This window comes from Venturia canescens, chromosome 8 (assembly GCF_019457755.1).
Source record: "Venturia canescens isolate UGA chromosome 8, ASM1945775v1, whole genome shotgun sequence".
NCBI lineage: Eukaryota > Metazoa > Arthropoda > Insecta > Hymenoptera > Ichneumonidae > Venturia > Venturia canescens.
The window spans coordinates 20,388,755-20,407,021 of NC_057428.1; the positions used below are offsets into that span (position 1 = coordinate 20,388,755).

The 18,267-nt window shown below is 37.2% G+C and overlaps 3 protein-coding genes across 4 annotated transcripts; 2 read left to right on the plus strand and 1 right to left on the minus strand.

Moving 5' to 3' along the window:
• The first annotated feature begins 1,691 nt into the window (after positions 1-1,691).
• LOC122414654 (E3 ubiquitin-protein ligase Siah1-like) lies at positions 1,692-6,243 on the plus strand. The gene is made up of 9 exons (XM_043426145.1): positions 1,692-1,836; positions 1,962-2,070; positions 2,240-2,443; positions 2,521-2,760; positions 2,952-3,194; positions 3,263-4,345; positions 4,608-4,811; positions 5,121-5,367; positions 5,473-6,243. The coding sequence occupies exons 2-6, from the start codon at positions 2,047-2,049 to the stop codon at positions 3,437-3,439; spliced, it is 888 nt and encodes a 295-aa protein (XP_043282080.1). The 5' UTR covers positions 1,692-1,836; positions 1,962-2,046; the 3' UTR covers positions 3,440-4,345; positions 4,608-4,811; positions 5,121-5,367; positions 5,473-6,243.
• Positions 6,244-7,133: 890 nt separating this feature from the next.
• Positions 7,134-10,628, minus strand: bwa (alkaline ceramidase). The gene is made up of 4 exons (XM_043426146.1): positions 10,016-10,628; positions 9,213-9,369; positions 8,890-9,127; positions 7,134-8,332 (listed from the first exon to the last, which is right to left on the minus strand). Exons 1-4 carry the CDS (start codon positions 10,106-10,108, stop codon positions 8,011-8,013), a joined length of 810 nt encoding a protein of 269 aa, XP_043282081.1. The 5' UTR covers positions 10,109-10,628; the 3' UTR covers positions 7,134-8,010.
• Positions 10,451-18,245, plus strand: CPSF1 (cleavage and polyadenylation specificity factor subunit 1). Of its 2 annotated transcripts, XM_043426116.1 has the most exons (20): positions 10,451-10,549; positions 11,288-11,382; positions 11,561-11,775; positions 11,892-12,202; positions 12,287-12,537; positions 12,872-13,053; positions 13,136-13,438; positions 13,632-13,943; positions 14,120-14,431; positions 14,529-14,764; positions 14,890-15,100; positions 15,324-15,490; positions 15,568-15,811; positions 15,944-16,129; positions 16,324-16,572; positions 16,649-16,801; positions 16,911-17,087; positions 17,200-17,473; positions 17,598-17,727; positions 17,847-18,245. In XM_043426116.1, the coding sequence occupies exons 1-20, from the start codon at positions 10,530-10,532 to the stop codon at positions 18,031-18,033; spliced, it is 4,215 nt and encodes a 1,404-aa protein (XP_043282051.1). In that variant the 5' UTR covers positions 10,451-10,529; the 3' UTR covers positions 18,034-18,245. The 2 variants fall into 2 exon arrangements, with proteins under 2 accessions (XP_043282051.1, XP_043282050.1); XM_043426115.1 differs by lacking the exon at positions 10,451-10,549 and having other exon boundaries at positions 10,762-11,382.
• The last annotated feature ends 22 nt before the right edge of the window (positions 18,246-18,267 follow it).

The following is an 18,267-nucleotide window of genomic DNA, read 5'->3' on the forward strand; positions in this document are numbered from 1 at the left end:
CGCTGCTAAGAAAACCATAGCATCCGGGAAATTGCCGGTTCACATACTCATGTCGAAAGAAATTTATTGTCACAAATTTTTTTTTGCATGATATTTATGAATATTTTAAAATTATATTGATAACTATAGCTTTTGTGACCATAGTTACTGTTTCATAAAACCTTAAAATATCAAGCGGCCTGGATGAACCAGTAGCATTTTCTGCCATTTAGGATACCATTAGCTTACGTGGTGTAATGGTTCAATGACGGGCTGATACCCGTGGAGTCCACGGTTCAAATCCTCCTTTGTTTTATTTTTTTTTTCATCATAGATAGTTATTGTTCTGACTATAGCAGAAGTTTAAAAAAATCAATTGATTTTGTTGAATTATGTTTTTTTTTATTCATTCATATAAAAAATAACTGCAATATGTTAATTTATTTTAACAGCAATAGCTACTGTGTCAGTGTATTCCATTTTACAAAGATAGGTTAGACCCACAAAAACTATCAACAGTGTCAGCTGGCAGCAACGCATGCGCGTATATAACGCGCACATAATGCGCATGCGTTAACCCGTACACTACCTGCAACAGCGCCGCTCGAGAGGAACCCTCTTTCCCGACACTTTTACGGACGTGCCCGATTGCCGAGATTGGACTCCTTCCCTATAGTCTCCTTGGTCGATCTTCTCCTCTCTCTCCTCTACCTCTACGTCAAGCGCGCTCTTCGCGTACCAAAATGCAGCGAATTCGGGCGTTTCTTATGAGTTGGCTAAACTGCAAACTTTTTCGTCGTCGTTTCGTGGTGGTGCGGTGGGGTAGATGTGTGCATGCATGATGACAATGGTGAATGATGATGATGATGATGATGATGATGATGATGATGATCGGTGAAACCACGTTCAAGTTGTAGAAAAGTAACCGAGATAATAACCGTTGTTGTAACTTGTAACTGGTTTGACAGACACTATGGAAACGACTTTAAATTGAACCTCGAGTCCCGAGTCACTATACTACCGCAATTCCATATTTTTATTACAAAATATGTATGTCTATAATACACGATACAGAATCTGAAAGTTTTGGTAGTGTTGAATAGAACGAAAGTACAATTTTCACTATGAAGAAATTTCTGAGTCACATTCCGAGTCCTAGCATTTCGTGCTAGTAGAAAAATTTGGAAACCCTTCGCAAAAACAATTATGTAAATCCTTGTAGGCTAAAAATGTTGATGAAACTATTGCGTAGTTCGAAGACGCCTGAATGACAGCATGTTTAATGGTAGAATTCTATAAATTCGTGCAGTCACGGTATCAAGAAATAACACGTCACGTACAGCATCGCTGTTCCGCAAACTGCTGCAAATTTTTGGAAACATTTCTTATTGAATTTTCTATCAAACTTACATCGCGGTTTCACACAGCTATCTCCAAAAGAATGCTGCTTTGAAACGCTCCGACTATTGAGCGCCTTCCCTTCAATATTCAGGTTCTGATTCTGATCCTTCAAGGCGCGTTCAGGGAGTCGTTATTTGTACTAAAAAATCATTTCAATAGTAATGTTAGCGTTTTAGCGCAAATAGCAGCAGCAACTCCCTGAACACACCTTCAGACTTCCGTCTTTTTATTTTTCTGCTTGTTCCCCTTCCAAGAAGTCACGTGACTGAATGAATTCAACGAATCCCAGCCAATCCAGTGCCGGAAAAGAAGGTTACTTACTTCACCTCATACGGGAATCCCGCCTTAATCTCTTTGTCTGCCGACTGTTCAACGTACTTTCGGAATATTCATTTGTTATATTTATCCTATTTAATAACGAGCAATATCCTAGACAATTCCACAGGAGAATAAAGTGTAATGAAATTTTCATGCGTAAATTTTTTAATTACTTTTCTTTAATAAAATCTCGCCAATTCCATTCAGAGATCGAGGTATCGTGTTTATTTTTGTCACGTGCAGGTATCATTTTTTTTCAACAGTTTTTCAGGGTGATTGAATTTTCGCATTGGAATCCTTGGCATCGAGTTTATCATCCCCTACGATTAGATTTTCTAAAAGGGAAAAATGGTCCACGAAATACGAAAGGCCGTGAGTTTTTGGGAACAAATAAAGAATAAAATAAAATTTGACGTAATTTTGTCATTCGCAAGAATGATTTTCGTTATTAACCCTTTCGAGTTCTTCGTTTCGTTGTGCTTTTACTCTTTTTTTTTTCAATACATGACAAAAAATTCTTAGTGAACATTGAAACTTACAGTGGTGTAAGGACTTAAGAAATCTTCTGGATTGCCCAATTTGTTTCCATCTGCCCACTAAAAAAATCTACCAATGCGTCGAAGGTCATCACGTCTGTCAAGGCTGCATACCAAAACTCTCAGTGTGTCCGCAATGCTTTCAGCCATGGTCTAGCTCAAGGAATCGATTGGTTGAACACTTGTGTTTGAAGCTTAGCGAATTGAAGGTCTGCACCCAAGTTTGCTCATTTTTATTCACTGTTCTAAGAATTTCATAGAAAAATTTCTATCGATCAATTTCAAGATTGCACTGGCTAGTGCTGAGAATGAGGACAACACAGGGGTCAGTCGGAGTAAAGCTTCGGTAGCTTGTCAGACGGAAGTTTCCAACAATAATGGAATTCAGAGCCCTGTCAAAAAAAAACTGTGGGAAAATCATCGAGGCAAAATTTATCCATGCAAGATAGGTACTTGTAACATGAAGAAAAATTATGATTTGTTAACAAAACATCTTGTGGCTGATCATCCAGGAAATTGTTTCAAGGTATTTAATAAATGCTGACTTTTCTATAGAACTAACAACACCATTGTTTCTCCACTCTGTTCCAATTGTAATATACAAGACCCTCAAAAGTTTTAATCGATTTGCGATTTTTAGAAAAAAAAAAATTTTTGTCACTATCATAAAGAGAAGTCGTATGTTCTTGCATATATCAAAATGAATTTTGATCTCAGGCGATGAGCGACGGCACTGTCTTTCAGCACTCTTGGTCTTTATTCCATGCTCAAGATATGGCTACCGAACGAGTTTTTCTTGTAACCAACATGGGCACATTTTTTTTTATACTGTCTGGTGACATATTTGGTCATTATTCTGGATGTGCTTTAATGATTCATAAGGAATCTGTGGCGAATCAGTTTACTTATCAATTAGAAATGAGCTGCTGTCCGGACCACGTATCCATTTATCCTGGCGAGGTAAGCGTTAAGATCCCCACCCTGCTAATATAGAAGTAACAGTTTGACATTGTTGGTTGTCCTTGCAGGTTTGCTCGTGTCGCATTCTGTCTGATAGTTTGCGTAAAAAATGTATTACGATTCATTCTCAAGATATCCAAAAGATGCTTGGACACAACGGTGAATTGACATGTACTTTATTGATTGGAAGAAAACCTGTGATTGAAGCGGGATCGAGTGGAGCAAGCGGAGCTCAAAAACATTAAGGCTATCCTTAATGTTCCTGAAGAAAGAAATCCATTTGCAAAGCAATGATTCTCAAACCCTCAAACGATCGGCCGCAACGTAGTGCAGCTAAATCCCCAACAGACTCGACCAGCGAGCCTTCTATGTGCTTGAAAAATAAAGTTCCTAAGCACATCGAATGGTCGAACTTAAAATCTTGAAACAAGTTTTCAAACTAGTGTAAAATAGCTGCTTCACTTTTTTATAACGTTTCAAGACTCCTACTACAAAAATAATCGAATATTTTGAACTTCGATATATTGCATTCGTTTACGTTATGATGACTAGCATTAAGTTCAGTTAAATTTTCAATATGTTATATTGAAATCTACGTAGGTTTGGTACAAGCATACAAAATAAACTTCGAGTTCATTTCTTCAAAGATTTTTTACTTCCCAGCTACAGCCCTTCATGTTTTACTGTTTCTACACCGCGTTTACGGGACGAACATTAAATTAGTTATTCAGCCACCGTTTCTCCAAATGGTTTCAATTGAATATTGCTTTGACGTCATTACAGCCAATTACCATATGTAAGAATGTAAATACGAGCGGAATAACAAAAATTTTATATGGCGGATCACATATAATATTTATGATATAACAGGTAAATATTTGAATTGAACGCCGCAACTTCATTTCCATAAGAATAAAAGTACAAAAATGTGGCTGTTATCGCGAAGCCTTTTGATCCATTTTTTCCTCATTACGTACGATATTATTGTCATTGCCATCTCGCCTTTTGTATCCGATAGTTTTCCTGGTTCCCCGAGATAACTACAAATACCGGAGGCATTTACAGTCGTAACTCAATCCCAGATAAGGATCGCTATGAAAATGTCGAAGTTCCAAATCGTTCTTTGTACGGTCGCCGCTTTCTTCGCCTCGGTAATTATAATTTTCATTTTCATTTGAATTTTATGCGTCAAGTGATTTTAACATTTTAATCGATTTTCGCGTGAAAATACGAAATGGGTGAAAAACGAACTCAAATTGACGAATGTCTCTAAAGTCCCTCAGGCAAGGTCGATACTCAGTTGGGTGACCGTTCATATCTGCACACTCATCTCGTGCATTTGACAGTTGCGATTACTGTGTTCTCCTGCATTGCAAGTTATAAACTTATGATTGTTTGCAATTCGTATTTCAGGCGAAACACAGCGCTTGGGCAATGGAGGATATCGACAAGTTAAATAGAAATACATTGAATTATATGATCGACCGGGCAATCGCAGCAGTGAACCAACGTTACCAGCAAATATATGAAGAGTTCGTAAATTCAGCGTCAAATGAAGACTCCTATGATTCGCATTTGAGCGCAACAAAAGCCAAGATAGAAACGTATCTTTCGAACGTAAGCATAAAACTTCAAAATTTACACAGCCACACAAAAAAAATTAGTTTTCGGGTTCGGATGTAAGACAGACATGTCCCGTAGTATTTTCGACCTGCTGAAACCGAATCCGGGCTCTGATCGATTCCAGCAGGTTGGGTTCAAAGTCATTGCAATGTCAAATTGAGAAAAATCATTGAATTTTTAAACTATACCAGAAATACAGGTTTTTGGGGTCACTCAGTCCGAATCCACAATCAGTTTGACCTAATCAGGTCAAGGTTAAATGTATTCCAAGATAATATAAAAATAAAACCTTTTAATTGGCAGCTCGGTATTCAAATTGAATACACCAACGGAATTGTCGACAAATGATTCGTGTTGGGTCTATTACGATCGTTACTCGACTTTCGTAACCTCAACAATCGTTCCAGAATTAAGCGATGTACCAACCTTTGAGTTAGACTCTGTGAGCATGAAAATGTTGAAATTTTTCGATGACTCTCATGCATATATCAATAAACTTCGTGACTTGAAAGATCAAGCAAACGCGTCCTCTTCATTGCAATGCTTTGAAGTAAGTATGCTGAAGGCTCCCGACTATTTTTGTGACCGCTGACATCTATTTTTCTGGAGATGAATTCTACAATTGCTGTGCTTATACCATATTCATTTTTTACAGCTCTTTGAACATGCAAATCACATAGTTGAGACTTTCTTCGCCAACGCCGAAAATACTATCAACGTGTATGAGAATGTGATAAACTACACGACTATAGTAAAGCGCTTGGAAGTCTACGCCGAGTACTCCGTCAGCTTGGGAAAGGAAGTTTTACGAGAAATTTATGACTGCATTAAGGCCGGGAACGTGTCAGAAATTCAGATTTCTCTCCCCGGGTCAATTTTCTAATAAGAACGTTGTCCAGGTGACTGCTACGCGTTGCCTCGTGTCGTCGCGAGCTCGGGGCCCCTCGGAATTCGCCGTTTCAGCGTCGCCTGATCGCGGGTTTCGAGGAGGAAAAATACCCCTAGGAACGACCGAAGTGCTGGCGGTGCGAAAAGATCACATCACGACGATCGTCTTCGAGCAATCGTCGATGATCTTTTTGCATCTTAGTTCCGTTTGGTTTTGACTGACACACTCGGTCGTCCCCGTGAGATAACTCCGTAATTCAGCTAGCTCGCGACGGGGTAGTAAATCCTGAAAGTATACAGGTTAACCGCGTAGAGAACCGTAAGATTGTTTTTTTATAACAAACGCAGTTGAGCAGCACGGATGCCTGCCTCATGAACGTTCTTATTGTTGAGTTTTGTTAAAAGATCCATAAATTTTGTGTGTAAGTTTGCGTATTTCCTTCCTAAATGGTATTTCTTCTTAAAATTGTATGTCACTGATTTTTCTTGAAATATTCAATATTATGTAAATTTTCATATAAATGTACATTTTATTGCAGTTTCCGTTGTTCTCATATAAATCATTTGAGCGATCCCATCACCTCCTTTCGGGGCCCGTACGGCACCATAGGCACAAACTCATTTCAGTAAATTCATCTTCTTATTCATCTCTCATTTTTCAATTAAATTCCCCTCGAAATAATACTCAATTAAATAAATAAAATCCTACGCATCGTGTAGGTTGGTGGCAGCATAATAAATAAATAATTTCCTTTTTAATAAACTTGAACCTTGCTCCATCCACGTTCGTCCCATCTGGACGTTACACCTAAAAGCGTACGAGGAAATAGTATATTACACACCTAGGGCAGGAAAATAAGGAAAGTCTCAGATCACATGTAATTGTCGGCCGAGGCGAAGCCGAGGCTGACAAACATGTGGTCTGAGGCTTTACTTTTGCCTGCCCGAGGTGTGTATACGATTTTTCTGTCCGACGCCAGGCGGAATGCGGCAACTTCGGCACGCGCAACGGCCCTATAGGTGTGTAATATACTATTTAATGCAATGTCAACTTTAGTTACGTATGAATACAGGATCGAACGTCTTCTGTCTCATTATTGAAGCACACATATGGAGCTTATAAATGCCTTGAACGTCACGGAAAAAAGTAGGCGTTCAAATTTTACTCATTTTTTGTGTCGAACATCACGATTGATATTAGATTTCAAATATAGATCCAACGAAGCTCAACTCAGTTGTAAAAATGCGCTTAAAAACGATGTACACAGCTGGAACCGTACTTCGTCTATATTACGCTTGCCTGAAATACGCTGTTGCATCACGAAATTAAAAAAATAAAACTGTTTTTTCTGTAAGTGATATATATTTGTATTTTTCCATATTTTTATCTTTGGATAAATATAAATAAATGTTATATTTCGACTGGTGTATATCGATCGTTGATGGAAATAGTTATAAAATATTCTTATTTTTACTGTATTTTTTTTAGATATGATTTTTTAATACTCTTAGTGCTAACTCTCCTTGGTTCCATGCAATGTCTAATTCTTATCAGAGCTAACATTTTAGAAAAGTTATTTTTTATGATCTTTTATATGGCTAAAGAAGTTTTGAATGTCAATTTTCACTGACATGATTCAGTGGATGAAACAAATTTCTATAGAAAAAAGATTTCTATTGTCGAAAAACCGGTTTTTCGGGTAGTTTAAAAAATTGTGTAAAATTTTGAAAATTGTTTGCAATTCATGTGGAAAAAATAATGTATTTTTTCAAGACTCGCCAGAGGCAATTCTCAAAATTTTATTCGAAATGATTTTCAATTGTTTCGGTTCATATTGAAAGTATCAAAATTTCGAAATCTACTTCACGTTTTAATTCTACACGTTTGTGTCGATTTAAATATCGCCCATAAGAATTTTCAACTCGTTAATTATGCTGACAAATCAAGAGACGCGGTAGCGGCTCGATATCATTTACATGGACTTGAGTATCACAGATTTTGGCAACCATTTCTTTGAATAAATAGTTTTTTAATATCAGCACACTAGTGAAAATATATTCCTACATTTTGAATACGAATTACTAGGAAAATGTCTGTACTACGTATGCAAAATGGTAGAAATTTTATTTATACTGTTCAAGAATGCACGAAGTGCTTTGTCGTTCGTGTTTTTTCTCAATTATTCGCTTCAAAATAACTGAGATCAATATCCACAACGTTAGATATTGTGAGTTTTTGCAAATTTTTCAATTCTTTTTTTTGCAAATATCATTTCAATGACAGCGTCAGTACTAAAGTATTTCACTAAATATTACTGTTAGGATCGAATTTAACGTAACATTTTATCGTAACGTATGGTATGCCCAACTCAAAATCGTTCCTTGGCCAATACTTTAATATCGGTGATTGATGAGGCCTCTCATCGTTCACCGAAAAATAAGCGAACAACACTGCCGCTGTGTAGCTCGCAATAAATATAAACAAATGCCAAAGTGCGTGTAAGTACGGAAAATTGAGATTCAACCAAGTATCGCAAAACATACGATCGTTCAACCAACAAGCCACTGCCAAGACCCATACAGCACCGCAACGCAATCCCAAACGAAAGACTCTCTGCGATTTTGTTCTGAAACAAACAAACAATCCTAATAATGAATCTGAATAAAATTATCACTCATTACATACCATTTTTATCGTTTTCTCGAGTTATTTTCTTTCTATCGAGTTTCGAGTTTGTGAAATGAGAATTTTTTAATTATCTAAAATTCCCTGTCTATGACATTGGCTCAGTGTTCAGTTGTCTATTTTTGGAATGACGCTGATACAATGACTCACATATGTGTATGTATATTGTCACGACGAAACATTACGTGTTGTGAATACAAGTTGCGTAAATGAGAAAAACATTCATGGAATGATTATAGATGAGAGTTTTAAAAGCAAATGAAAACAATACCGAAATAATCATTGTTATTAGGTATCCTCACGCAGCACAAAATTGCTATTTCTGTTTAAAAAATGACGACTACCAATTTAATTCAATGGAAATAACACTATTTTTCTAGAACAAATACTGAGAGTTGTGAGAAGCAGTCCGTTGAAGGCACTTTTATTCTCCAACGATTCAAATAATCCGAAATCTTGATTGCAAAATTCTACGAATTGAGTCAGAAGAACGAATACCTTCTTAGTTCGAGGCCCATGAACCCAACCGCTGGAATGCCCAGAATCATCAGAGCAAAAGCATTGATAGCTGGATGCACAACAGCCAAACCAGTTGCAACAAGAGTCGGTAATAGAACAAAGAGAGAAAATCTTTTTCTGTTGTTTCGAAAAACTGCTGGAAAGTATCTTCTTGGAAAGAACATACAAAATCCAGCGGTGTAGACCCAAAGTATTGCTAATTCATCGAGCAACTGACCTGTCAAATTAAATAAAAAACCAACTCGTTATTCTCTTGGATCAATAGAGATAAACATAGGAAAATCTTCTGTCAAAAAGCTTACCGATCAGAGAAAGAGTTGCATGAAAATAAGCGCTGCTCAGACCAACGATCATAAGTAAAAACCAAATCACATGGATTCCTGGATTTACAAATCTTCCATAGTCTCGAAACAGATGCATAAGCACCGGTGGAAGCAACAGAAATATCACATTGCTCATCTAAAGCACACAAATACAGAAAGCAAAAGAAACAACATTTTTGACAATATCAACTTAATGAGATAATCTGGAGGAAATTTTTTGAGGATAAGTAATAAATCTGAAAAAAAAAATTAAAAAAAAAAGAAAAAGTAAAAAATCCAAATATTTTAACTTGAATGCTAAAAAATTTGGTGGGAATACACAGCAGAATTTAGATTGAATGAATAAGTTAGTACTTCCAAAATTGAAAATTGTGCTGTGTTGAATACAATCACTGCTAAAATTAACAGAAAAATTAGTTGATGTTTAAAATTTATACGAATACTGGGCCAATTTTACTTTATTCATTTTTACAAATACTTCCTTCAAACATGTACTTTCCATTTATTGAATCCTATTATAATTAGGAGTCGATTGAACAAAAGAAATGATTCATTCTTGACAAAATTGGAATTTTCCTTTGTTGAAAATAGGAAATAAATTCAAAAAAATTGAAATAATTTTTTGGTTCCTCTGGAATTTCAAATCGTTGATAAAAGAAATGCGCGAATTAGCATGGATGTAACTGGCCAATTTCGTTGTTTGAAATGAAAATGCAAACGAGGCGCACAAGGGGATAAGAATAGTGAAGAACGAGAAAAAAATAAGTGTTGTGAAAATTTACCGTGTTCGTGAATTCCGCAATGCTTGGTGAAATACTATAATTTCCCTCACACCAATCGACAGGTGAACTGCCAGCTTCGAAGGGTTTCCACATTTTGGAGGAATGTTAATTCTTTTTTTGTCTCTCTATTCAGTGTTTGCATAGAGATAGACACAAAGAGTGACTTTTCGTAGATACGAAATTTAGTATCTATGATCTTTCATCGCGATTTGCGCGATGAGAATTTTCTCGCAAATTTTGTTGCAATGAATGAAAGAATGTTTACTCAAGTGTCAAATAATAAACAGGATTTTTAATGAGTGTTATTGCAACCGTAATCGCAGAGAACAATCGTTGATTCTTATGTGTACTTAACTGATACATGCGCACTCGTTGTCAAACTGATCCCACTTGTCATTTGTCATGCTTCTCTTTGTTATCTTGCAAACGTTCCAAACCATCCAAGCAATGAATTGTAGACACTGCAGACAGAGCGGAGTTGCCGCTGCGGGGGAAGGAAAGACGTCAAACGCATATGGGATTTAAAGAGAGAAGGTGGGAAAAACAGAAAAAGCCAGTTTACATTATAACGATGCACTTGTGAGTGCAAGAAAGCTAGACAGAAGGTGATCGTCGAAAGGCCGCGTGCAATGAGAGAGAAACGACGATGATGATGTTGCGTATATGCATTTAAAGGGGCATTCGCATGACGCCTATATTCATTACTAACGAAAAACCCGCCGACATTTTAAAAATTTCCCACTCCAAATGCAGTAATTGACGCTATAAACAATATCAACAATATACGTGGATTAGCGTTCAAATTAAATGGGCATAGTCACGATAAAAATGCCCAGTAATCAAAGCATTCGATTAAGTACAACGTGCAAATACAATATTAACAAATAGCACGGCGTTGCTCTATTTTTTCCGTAGTAGTACCGTGCGGTCGTTACACGATTATCCCGGTGTTTGTTCGACGACCAAATTTCATAAAATACGTGGTGTTACAATTATTGTTTCAGTGTATGTCAACGGCAGTTGAAAATTTAACCAAGTATTCAATAATTGGAAATATTTAACCAATTTGTTCCTCTGGGAAAGCGTTTTACTTTTAAAGGTTAAAAAAACTAACCTTAAATGTTCTCCGAATATACGCACCTTTGTGTTCTACGTTTGTGTTAAAAGTTGTGACCGGACGGAAAAATTATTTTGAAACATGTATTCGATTTGCAAGAGTACGCATCCAGCGACCGGTGTCGAACATGCAATAACTTGTTATTTTTTCGATAGAACGGAGAAATGTTTGGTTGTCGCAGGTGCCAATATTATTCGAGTATTTCGGTTAATTCCGGATTCAGACAGCAGCAAACGGGAAAAATATTCCGGTGAGATAAAAATAAAAATAATAACACGAGTTACAATGCATTTCTGATGTATAATCGGTCGTTTTTGTACTTTTTTCGACCGTTTTCTGGTCGTACAATCCGCTAGGGTAATTATATAATATTGCAGTATCGCCGATTGCACATGTATATTTTTTTTTTTTATTTTCATACAAAACAGATACCAGACCACCCAAAATGAAACTAGAATGTTTGGGGCAGTACACACTGCAAGGTAACGTAATGTCTCTGCAGGCAGTCCATTTGGTTGGATCCCAAAGAGATTCCTTGCTTGTGAGTTTTCGGGATGCTAAGCTTTCGGTCGTCGAGTATGATCTTGATACTCATGAGCTCAGAACTGTGTCTCTCCATTATTTCGAAGAGGAAGAAATGAGAGTAAGTTTGAATTTTTTCTACAGATTTGTGTTGTAGAAATCAATTCTTATATATTTAATATTGGGATACAAAAATAATGTCACGACTAAATGTAAATTTAATTCTTTGTTCTTCAGGATGGGTGGACTCATCACCATCATATTCCAATCGTAAGGGTCGATCCTGAGGGAAGATGCGCCGTCATGTTGGTTTATGGACGTAAATTGGTGGTTCTGCCTTTTCGTAAAGATCCATCTCTGGACGATGCAGATCTCATGGATACTGCCAAAATGACTACTCATCACAAAACTCCGATTTTATCATCTTACATGATCGTACTGAAAACTCTGGAAGAGAAAATGGACAATATCATTGATTTGCAATTTCTTTATGGTTATTACGAACCAACGTTACTTATTCTATACGAACCGGTTCGCACATTTGCCGGGTAAGAAGCTTTGCATATGTTTTTCTCTGGGTTTTTGGATGACACATTGACCATGACTTATTATGTTTGAATTCTGGGCTCCAGACGCATTGCTGTGAGGCAAGATACGTGCGCTATGGTCGCAATTTCACTCAATATTCAACAAAGAGTCCATCCAATCATCTGGTCTGTCTCGAATTTACCCTTCGACTGTGTCCAAGCTGTACCTGTAAAAAAACCTCTTGGAGGCACTCTCATCATGGCTGTCAATTCTTTGATCTATCTCAATCAAAGTATTCCACCTTATGGAGTTTCACTAAATAGTTTAAGCGACGCTAGCACCAATTTCCCTCTCAGTGAGTATCAACATATCAAAACTCGAGTTCTAGCTTCATTGAGAAGTTTTCTTAGATTCGAATTTCAATATGCTTTTCGAAAATCGAAATGTTACCAAAAACAAAAAATCATTTCCTCTGTTGTTCAGTTTTGATTTCAAAGTGTTTTCTGAAAAATATAGTTCTCAACCAATTGTTAAAATAATTGTAAAATACCATCTAAAACTGTAATTTTTAAAAAAATTCAAAACGCGAAGAAAAACGATCCATATGTCCCTGGATCAAAGTACCTTGAAATGAGCTATGGAATAAAATAAACTGATCATTTTCAAATTTTATACACTCTTTTTTATAGAACCGCAGGAAGGAGTGAAAATGAGTCTCGAAGGAGCCCAGGTGTGTTTTATATCGTCAGATCGTCTCGTGATCTCATTAAAGAGTGGTGAACTCTACGTGTTGTCGTTATACGCTGACAGTATGAGATCCGTTCGTGGTTTTCATTTCGACAAAGCAGCTGCCAGTGTTTTGACGTCATGCGTAAGTTTCAGTATTTTTTTCAAAAAATCATCAACGAATCAACTGCGTTTGTCGACGAATAATGCCCAATTCCATTTTCCAGGTGTGCATGTGCGAAGACAATTATCTATTCTTGGGTTCACGTCTCGGAAACTCATTGCTACTTCGTTTTACCGAGAAAGAGCCTGAAGCAGTTCATCAGCCCGGGGATGAAACCGCAAAGTCGAGTGAAGAAATAACACTCGACGACGACAGCAGCGATGAAATACCTGCGAAAAAAATGAAACAAGACTCGCTCGGCGACTGGATGGCTTCGGATGTTTTGGACATCAAAGATCCGGAAGAACTAGAAGTTTATGGCAACGAGACGCAAACATCAATGCGAATAAGCTCATATATTTTCGAAGTATGCGATTCAGTTATAATTATTACTGAATTTCGATGAGAATATGCACACAAATACAATTCGTTCGAATCAATTTGAAATTGGTCTTAGAAGAAAACTAATTTTCATTAAAAAAATATAAAATTTTCTTTTCAATACAATTTCAGAGAGAATAATTTGGTTTTATCGTGTTTTCTCGACTATGATGATTTAGGTATGCGACAGTTTATTGAACATCGGACCGTGTGGTAATATCTCGATGGGCGAGCCGGCTTTTCTTTCTGAAGAATTTTCCCACTCTTCGGATCCAGATGTTGAATTAGTGACGACCTCTGGTTATGGAAAAAACGGTGCTTTGTGTGTTCTTCAACGTTCCATACGACCACAAGTCGTCACTACATTCGAGTTGCCCGGGTGCGAGGACATGTGGACCGTTATCGGCGCCCCTAACGTCGAAACTCAAACGAAAGGAGAAAACGAGGGACAGCACTCGTTTCTCATTCTCAGTCACGAGGATTCAACCATGGTACTGAATTTCTTTTTATCATATATAAAACTTTGAATTATCTTTAGCCAAAAATGAAATCAAATTGAATTGTTAGCCCATCCTCAAGAATATGAACGCATTTGCCTTCTGTTTTCAGTTTTTTTATGCATTTTTACTTCTGTGAATAGATGATAGGCAATTTATTTTACTTGCAGGTATTGCAAACCGGTCAAGAAATAAACGAAGTGGAACAGAGTGGTTTTAGCACACAAGGGACGACCATTTTCGCCGGAAACCTCGGTGCTAATCGTTACATCGTTCAGGTCACACAAATGGGGGTTCGACTGATGCAGGGAGTTGAGCAAATTCAACACATGCCTATGGATCTTGGTTGCCCGATAATTCACGCTAGTTGTGCTGATCCTTACGTTACTTTGTTGACCGAAGACGGTCAAGTTATGTTACTCACTCTTCGAGAGGGTCGTGGAACACCGAGACTACACGCTCAACCGGCAGAGCTCCTATTCGTATGTTACTTGAATACAGTTAATAAAAAATCGATTTTTTGAACGCATATTTCAATCATAAATTGATGGAACAAAATTTTACGATTGAACGTTACAGCGACCGCAAATAGAAGCGCTTTGCGCGTACAGAGACGTCAGTGGGATATTCACCAAAAATTTGACCGGTGAATCGGAAGTCGTTGTACCTCAAGAAGACAAAAATCTTGAAGAACCAACGGTCATTGGCAACGTTGACAACGAAGATGATTTGTTATACGGCGATGCACCAACTTTTCAAATGCCCGTCATTCAACCTCCAAAGATTCAAGACGTTACCACAAAGAAGCAACCATGGTATGGGAAAAAAATGAACGATTGGAAATTGATCATATTTCCGTTTGAAATTGAAGTTTACATTGTTAATTATCTTCGTTTTAAGCAAAAACAAATGATTCGTCAATAACTGCAGTAAATTTCAGGTGGCAAAAACACTTGCAAGAAGTTAAACCTACATACTGGCTTCTCGTTTACCGCGACAGCGGTACGTTGGAAATTTATTCGCTGCCAGATCTTCGTCTCTCTTATCTTATTAGAAATTTCGGTTACGGACAGTACGTTCTTCACGACAGCATGGAGTCGACGTCTTTGCATACGTCTTCGGTAAACGAAATTCCAAATCGCGAGATGCAGGTAAGACATTTCACCCATGGTATTAAAATATGCATCTTTCACATGCGAACAAAACTTCTTTTACCTGCTACCACGTAAAAGTTATTTACAATAATTGTGGGCTTTGGAAGTGTGTTAAACTTTGCTCAGCATCGAAGATTAAATCATAATTTTGATATTTCGAAAGATGAACTCAAGGTCATGGAATATACGGAGGAATAATGGAGACTTCGTTCAATTTCAGGTACGAGAAATATTGATGGTCGCTCTTGGACATCACGGTAACAGGCCCATGTTATTGATACGCCTGGATTCGGAATTGCAAATTTATCAAGCGTACAAGTACCCGAAAGGCCATTTAAAATTACGTTTTAAGAAGCTCGATCATTCCATTATTCCTGGACAGTTGAAGTAAGAGCTCAACTTTTTTTCAAATTCGTTATATTATTACTATTCCTGGTGAAATTTTGAAAATCTTTCCATCGTAGAGCCAAAACGAAGCAAGAAGATGCGCCAAACGTATCGGAGGTTCGAACGAATATGATGCGATATTTTAGCAATATTGCTGGATACAATGGCGTATTTATTTGCGGTGATTATCCTCACTGGATTTTCTTGACCGGGCGAGGCGAGCTGCGAACTCATCCCATGGGAATCGACGGTGGCATCATGTCCTTCGCACCCTTCAATAATGTTAATTGTCCACAGGGATTCTTGTACTTCAATAGAAAAGTGAGTAAATTTACAGAAGTAATAAACAAACGTTGTTCATAATATCACTCAATTTTGAAAATTTATATTTTTGAGAGCCATTCTTTAATAACGATGATTCCATTCAAATTTTAAAACCAAATGAGTTTTTAGGAGGAGTTGAGGATTTGCGTTTTACCGACGCATTTATCCTACGACGCACCGTGGCCGGTTCGAAAAGTTCCTCTTCGATGTACACCACATTTCGTCACTTATCACGTTGAGACGAAAACTTACTGCGTTATAACAAGTACGGCCGAGCCCCTGAAAAGTTATTACCGTTTTAATGGTGAAGACAAGGTGAGGATAATCATTATTTCACAAATTTCATTTCTTATCGATCCAATTAACACAGCGTTTGATTATCCGCTCCTGGAATGGGGTCTAAGCAACCGCAATGACAACAAAAACTCTATAAAACGAAACAAGTCTGAAACTAGATGTTTGAATACTTTTACATTATTTTTGGCTCACATTGAAATGGATTATTAAAGGAATTTACGGAAGAGGAAAGACCCGATCGGTTCATTTTTCCCTCACAAGAATTATTCAGCATCGTATTATTTTCTCCGGTCTCTTGGGAAACTATACCAAACACGAAAATTGAACTCGATCAATGGGAACACGTAACCTGCCTGAAAAATGTAGCTTTGGCTTACGAGGGCACGAGATCCGGATTGAAGGGTTACATCGTTCTTGGAACAAATTATAACTATGGCGAAGATATAACTAGTCGTGGAAGGGTACGTTACATTTCGTCTATTTTTTATTGACGTTCTATTCAAATATCAACTAATTTTCCATTTGTTATTTTCACAGATCCTCATATTCGATATTATCGAAGTTGTACCTGAACCCGGTCAACCATTGACGAAGAATCGTTTCAAACAAATATACGCTAAAGAGCAGAAAGGCCCGATAACTGCGATAACTCAAGTGTCGGGCTTTCTTGTATCCGCAGTTGGCCAAAAGGTAATAATTCGCAAACGAATGAATTCATGTTGATTAGTAAGAAATAATTATTTTTCTTTCACGATTGGTTGATATCCTGCTTCAATCTGATATTTCCTATTGATTTTAGATTTACATATGGCAGCTAAAAGACAACGATCTCGTGGGAGTCGCGTTTATAGACACTCAAATTTATATTCATCAAATGTTGAGCATCAAAAGTCTGATTCTCGTAGCAGACGTTTATAAGTCGATAAGTCTGTTGAGATTTCAAGAGGAGTATCGAACACTGTCGCTCGTCAGCAGGGTAAGAATTGAAATTCTTGATTTTCGTAAAAATGAGCAAAAAAATGAATGTCTAAACGTAAATCAGGTGAAATGAAAATTCAAAACCATAACATTTTCGACGAAAATTTCAGGATTTTAGACCGTCCGAAGTTTACACGATAGAGTATTTGATCGACAACACAAACATGGGTTTTCTCGTTGCCGATGGTGAAAGTAATATTGCTCTGTTCATGTATCAACCTGAATCCCACGAAAGTCTCGGAGGCCAGAAACTCATACGAAAAGCTGATTTTCACTTGGGACAAAAAATCAACACATTTTTCAGGATACGATGCAAAATTAGCGATCCTGCGAATGATCGAAAACACTTTACCGGTGCTGACAGGAGGCACGTCACGATGTATGGTAAGTCGATACGTAGTTAACGTTTTTCATTTACTAAAAAACGGAAATACTGTTCTTGTTATCGCGAAACTTATTTTCCCCATTCAGCTTCGATAAATATTTGAATAAAAATTTATTTCTACAGCTACTCTCGATGGCAGTCTTGGCTACATTCTGCCCGTCCAAGAAAAAACATACCGAAGGCTTCTGATGTTACAAAATGTTCTTGTCAGTCACATTTCCCATATCGCTGGTCTCAATCCAAAGGCTTACAGGTAGTTTGAATAACGTTACAATTCACTCAAGTTTTAAACCGTAATTCGGAGTTGTTTAATAAAGAAGTTGTCATTATTTCATGAAATTAATATGTCAATTGATTTTTTATCATTTTCAGAACATACAAAAGCCACATTCGGATGCAGGGCAATCCAGCTCGGGGTATAATCGACGGTGATCTTGTATGGCGTTATTTACACTTACCGAACAACGAAAAGATCGAAGTAGCCAAAAAAATAGGGACTCGAGTGCCTGAAATAATCGAGGATATCATAGAGATTGACAGGCAAACGGCACATTTTTAATGAGAGACAAAATGAGGCGACAAATCCGATCGTTCATTTCTTTCCTCGTTACATTCGGGAACGTGTGTAAAGAGAAAAGAAAACAAAAAAGAATCGTCGATTTTTTTGACTTTTCGATCGAATGTCAAAATCAATCTTTTGTACAATAATGTATTTCTAATAAGGATCGACCACCAGATAGTTTAACGAAAATATAAGTCTCAAACTGCCAATTGACCATCTTGTTATTCCCAT